Source organism: Schistocerca cancellata, chromosome 3 (assembly GCF_023864275.1).
Source record: "Schistocerca cancellata isolate TAMUIC-IGC-003103 chromosome 3, iqSchCanc2.1, whole genome shotgun sequence".
NCBI classification, from domain to species: Eukaryota; Metazoa; Arthropoda; class Insecta; order Orthoptera; family Acrididae; genus Schistocerca; species Schistocerca cancellata.
This window is the reverse complement of record NC_064628.1, coordinates 495,295,034-495,301,033: the sequence shown is the minus strand read 5'-3', so window position 1 is coordinate 495,301,033 and position 6,000 is coordinate 495,295,034. Positions and strand designations below refer to the sequence as shown.

Below are 6,000 nucleotides of genomic sequence, written 5' to 3'. Positions count from 1 at the left end.
TACAAATTGTGATTCTTACACATAAAATTCATATTGTACTTACAGTTTTCTGTGCTTCTGTTACAGAGAAAAAATTGGAAGGCTAATGTTGCAGTCAAGATCTGAAGCAGCCTTTGTTCATAGACTGTACATAAACTTGGTGCAACATTGTTAAAAATAGTCCAGCTCTGACGTTAAAACTGCATTAAAATAAACATATAAAAAGTGAATCATATGAACCTTTAAAAAGTGACTTATTTTTGTGTGGTTTTTGGAAATGTTGGGGTTAAGCTTAAAATGTATTTCTATTGAGAATGAAATAAGTTTTGATTAAATTCATAACAGTTTTAGAGAGATCAGTGGTATTGTGATTACATAAGAAACAGTCATTGTTTGTAAATACAAATGTACCATTTACTTAATTTCTGGAGATGTGTATGATAATTACCTTGTAATCAGTAGTTGTGCTATTCACTAGTCAAGACACAATATGTGCCGTAGCTGGCAGCTAAACTGATTAGATTCTAATTTTTTTTTTTTTTAATGAATCATGAAAGTAAGCCAATGTATGTGTCTCAATCTTGACAAGTTCAGTATTTTCTTACGTACACTGGAATTATATTGCAACTCACAGCACTTAAATATGGGAAGCTCATGAACAATTCCAGTCATTTCAGTAGTATCATTACAATGTTTATATGAGTGTAAAAAAACTTTGAGAAAGCTCTATGAATTCTGATGGTTAAAAAAGTGTCATTTTATTTTCTGCTGTTGTCATTTGCAGTGTTCCTTTGTTTCATTTTGTGATATTAGAATGTGGTGAAAGTTCAGCTCATTTCAAAAAAAAAATTTTAGTTGGGTTATACACATGACATCTTTCAAAATGTATTAATTTGATGAAAGGACAACATAAACTGTACAATAATCTTTTGTCTTCCAATGTACGGTAATTTAGATCTTAATTATAATTTTACACTATGATCTAATATTGGTTGAGCTGTTTGAATAATAATAATAATTATTAGAGTTCATGAGTGGCTCTTGCTTATTTGAGCTGTGTTGTGATGTTCAGACAATTCTTATTGTATAAGTACATTCAACTCTTAGCTTTGAACCAAACTATTATGACAAAGAAATTTTCTGCTATGTACTGGATAGCATTTTATATTTTGAAAATTCTGTTGTTTCTAAAGTAACTTATCAGTTCAGAAAACAAGGTTCAGAAGTACATTAAATGTGTTCTGTGAACATTTTTATATCATTTATTTGACATTGTCTTAGATGAATAAAGTTTTGAAATGAAGTGGTTTACCACCTTAAATGATGCTGTAATGCATTCCAACTTTCATTGCTGCAACCACTGAATATCCTCCTCCTCTCCCACCGTGTGATATAAGAAAGAGGTTAATTATTAATACATTAGTTCTTGACCTCCTTCAGTTCAGTCATATTTCTTTCTAATTCAAGCAAAAGTAAAAAAGATAAGTGTGAAGAAGAAACAATAAAGAGAATAAAAAGTTTTTTCATAATAGTCTCTCGACAACCACAAATGCCTTAATGATTTGAATAATTCGACTTTCCTTAGTTTACCTGGCCAGGTAGCTATGCCCTGGGATGGGATAAGGAGGTGCACTGACCCCGGATCAAACCCGCCTGGTAGTTTCATGACAAGATCCAGTGTGCAGGCCAGCCTAGACATGGTGTTAAGGCAGTTTCCCACATGCCCCTAAGTGAATTCTGAGCTGGTAGCCAAGTCCTGTCTTAGTTACACGAGACATAAACATATAGAAAACTTTGCCCATTTTTACATGAACAACACCACAAGCAGACGGTGTACGCACATTCCGTCCTGGGGTGACGGAGTGGTGAAAAAGGCATCTAACCACCCCTCAACTTAACCATGTCAAATCTGTAGATAATCACGCTGATCCTGCACTGATCTGGGACAAAGGCACATGAAGACGATCTTTCCCTGGTGTGCTTTATGCCTATAGGTTACAGTCTTATTTGCTCCAAACAACAATGGTCTGTTGTGATTCCCCCCCCCCCCCCACTCCCCCCTACCACCATCCCCTCCTGGATTATTTTCTTTTTCCAATCCCCATCTACCACTTTTTAGTCACTGAAGAGGTAATTACTGCTGCTTGTGCCTGTGAAAACTTTTTGTGACCTATGTTTGGATATTGGTTTTGTGATGAAATAACAACAACTGAAAATACTGAGTATTTTGGTAGCAATATTATGAGAAGTAAAGTTGCTACTCACCATATAGCGGAGATGCTGAGTCGCAGATAGGCACAACAGAAAGAGTTTCACATTTAAAGCTTTCGGTCAATGGACTTCGTCAACAATAGACACACATACACGCTCACACAAACGGCTGCACTCTTTGGCAACTGGAACCACACTGCCAGTGTGACTGGAGGTGCGTGTGCGTGTGCGTGTGTGTGTATTGTTGACGAAAGCTTCCAGTGTCAAAATCTTTTTGCTGTGCCTATCTGCGACTCAACACCTCCGCTATATGGTAACAACTTTCCTTCTCATAATATTGTTACATTCCATCCTTGATTTTCCATTGTTTGAGTATTTTTAAACCAATGGCTCTGTAATAGCTTTATGTTCTATAAAGAATCTGAAACACTGATTAGTTACAAAACCTGCAATCTTAAATTATAATATATTTTGAGTAGTCAAGGAAATTTACCATTTAATTTTCAGACATTCTGCACTCTGCATCTATGTCCACAAACATTCCACGTGATGACAAGGCAATTACACAAAGCACTTTATGGTCTATTTTGAGGTGGATGTGAATGTCAATGATATTATTAAATAATATATTTATTTAAAAAAAATTGAAATCCCTAGTCTGCAAAAAAGGAAATGTGGCTGTATCAAATACAAGCTAAAACAAACAAAAAGTATCATCACATTAGCAACTAAAATAGCTGATGTAATCAAAATAATTAAACTGGAATGACAACATCAGTTTCAAAACAGTTTTATCACTTAAAATAGGATTCTTACAATTATTAGTGTTACATTTTCATGCAATTAAAGTATGCTTCTGAATATAGCAAGTAAATATTACTTGTAAAAATAATAATGCAACTTTGGTCTTGGATGACTACTCACTTTGGAAACAATAATAGAAGGTTCCCCTGAATAGCTCCAAACCAAAAATAAGAATAGAGAGTAGAAAAGATCATTGCTCTAAATACATATTGAGCTTTGGTTGTGATCACGAGACACTACATTTATGACTTACGGGGAACAAGTGATGATACCAATATTTGCACCTAAAAGGTGTTTTGTCCTCCAAGTTACAAATAAAATACAAGAAACCATCAGAGAAGATAAATTTAAAAGACAGTACTACTGTGAAGCTAGTCAGAGATGTCATAGGCATAAACACATTTTAAGGAATGAATTATGCCATCTGTCTTACAATACACCAACAAGCAGTCACAAATTCACTAACAACAAAGGAGCTAATATGCCTCCAATTTCTTAATACTTTTTTTAAAAGTAGCTCTGAAAATTATGTAAAGCTGAAATTGGAATTTCATGCCACTTACAAAGCTGGTTTATAACCTTTCTCATTTTTTCAAAGCTTCGGAGAGTTCTCATGATTTGTCGTATAGTTGAGTACTCAACATGAGTAGAAGATGCCTGCACTGCACCACACCGCACTTGCCCAAATTGACTTCTTACAAGTGGCACATGATATGTGGCCATGTGACTGCAGACAAGAGGTAAAAGCAGAGGATGCAGGCGAGTCCATATCTCGACTGATAATGATACTCCCAAATGTCTTTCTATGATATTTTCATATTTCAGTTTTGCTGTCTTTAGCAGTGATTGTATTTCTTCAGGTATGTGCTCCTTTAGTTGTGGTTTTATATCATTACCTTCCAGAACATCTTCAAGTAGCACAATGCCTGCAACAGCATGCCCAACACAAATTAGCAATATATTCATCAGCATGAAGAATGATTCAAAAAAGATAGTGTGATGTCTGCACTGACGCACTGTACTCTACTCCACAGACTAGGTACTAAATTATTACATACAGATCTTAAAAACGGCAATAGTACGGTTCACAAACAAAAATCAATCAGTGTCAGACTTTATATATATATATATATATATATAGATATAGATATAAAAACAAAGATGATGTGACTTACCAAATGAAAGTGCTGGCAGGTCGACAGACACACAAACGAACACAAACATACACACAAAATTCAAGCTTTCGCAACAAAATGTTGCCTCATCAGGAAAGAGGGAAGGAGAGGGAAAGACGAAAGGATGTGGGGGATGGATATGTGTGTGTGCGCGAGTGTATACCCGTCCTTTTTTCCCCCTAAGGTAAGTCTTTCCGCTCCCGGGACTGGAATGACTCCTTACCCTCTCCCTTAAAACCCACATCCTTTCGTCTTTCCCTCTCCTTCCCTCTTTCCTGATGAGGCAACATTTTGTTGCGAAAGCTTGAATTTTGTGTGTATGTTTGTGTTCGTTTGTGTGTCTGTCGACCTGCCAGCACTTTCATTTGGTAAGTCACATCATCTTTGTTTTTAGGTATATTTTTCCTTCGTGGAATGTTTCCTTCTATTATAACCATATATATATATATATATATATATATATATATATATTTGCTGCACTACAGTTAGTCAATTAGTTATTCATATGTTGCACAGATCGTAAGTGTAATCTCTTTGCTATTAAGTGAAATGAGAATGAGGTGCAATGGTGGATTGCAATAGTCACTGCCTCTTCCAGTATAGTGTTTATGAATGTTACAGTTACTTTCCAACTGCTATATGGTTATTATGAACAAAATTCATAAAAGAGTAAACATTTTCTTCCAGGCTGATCATGTGCCACCAAAATGATGCAATGAGGCACTGGTGAAATGAAAAAAAAGAGAAGTAAATCATCTTTTTGACATTTTCGTTTCCAAAATTTGCTGTTATCTATGGTGACACAGTTGCAGAATTCACATGTGTAAGAAAGTGTGTAACATGTGGCTTCCAGATCACATTATTATCAATATAAACACGTCAGAATTTTAAAACATTTTGTTCCATTTATTGATTTATCGTGAGGCATTACTTAGGATGATTTGATCAGGCACAGCACAGCATACACTGAGGTTACAACAGTCATGGAATACGTGATATGCACATATACAAATGGTGGTAGTATCGCATATACAAAGTGTAAAAATGGCAGTGCTTCAGCTGAGCAGTTATTTGTACTCAGGTGATCCACGTGAAAAGGTTTCTGACATTATTATGGTCGCACGATGAGAATTAACAGACACTGAACGCACAACAGTAGTTGGAGGTAGGCGCTTGGGACATTACATTTCAGAAAACATTATGGAATTCAATATACTGAGACCCACAGTGACAAGAGTGTGCCGAGAATACCAAATTTCAGGCACTACCTTTCACCATGGACAACACAGTGGCAAATGGTCTTCAATCAATGACCAAGAGCAGCAACATTTGTGTAGAATTGTCAGTGTCAACAGAAAAGCAAAACTACATGAAATAACAGCAAAATTCAAAGTGGGGCATACAATGAATGTATCTATTACGACAGTGCAGTGAAATATGGCATTAATGGGCTATGGCAGCACATGACCGACTAGTGTGTCTTTGCTAGCAGCACAAAATCACCTGCAGTGCCTCTGCTGGGCTTGTGGCCATATCAGTTGGATCCTAAATGACTAGAAAACTGTGCCTGGTCAGTAATTACCAATTTTAATTAAGAGCTGATGGTAGGGTTTGAGTGTGGTGACACCCCAAGAAGCCATGGATTCAAGTTGTCAACAAGGCACTGTGCAAGCTTGTGGTGGCTCCATAACGGTGTGGGCTGTATTTACTTGGAATAAACTGGGTTCTCTGGTCCATCTGGACAGATCATTAACTGGGAATGGTTATTTTCAGCTACTTGGCAACCATTCGCAGCCATTCATGGACTTGACATTCCCAAACAACAATGTCA

The 6,000-nt window shown here is 36.3% G+C and overlaps 1 protein-coding gene across 4 annotated transcripts in view; it reads right to left on the bottom strand.

Annotated features, from left to right (window-relative positions):
- Positions 1-2,481: 2,481 nt before the first annotated feature.
- Positions 2,482-6,000, bottom strand: part of LOC126175265 (uncharacterized) — a 247,585-nt gene continuing 244,066 nt past the window's right edge. For all 4 annotated transcript variants that reach the window (XM_049921911.1, XM_049921910.1, XM_049921913.1 and 1 more), the window contains one exon: positions 2,482-3,920. In XM_049921911.1, the coding sequence (XP_049777868.1) occupies positions 3,502-3,920 (419 nt within the window). In that variant the 3' untranslated portion in view covers positions 2,482-3,501. The remainder of the gene's footprint in view (positions 3,921-6,000) is intronic.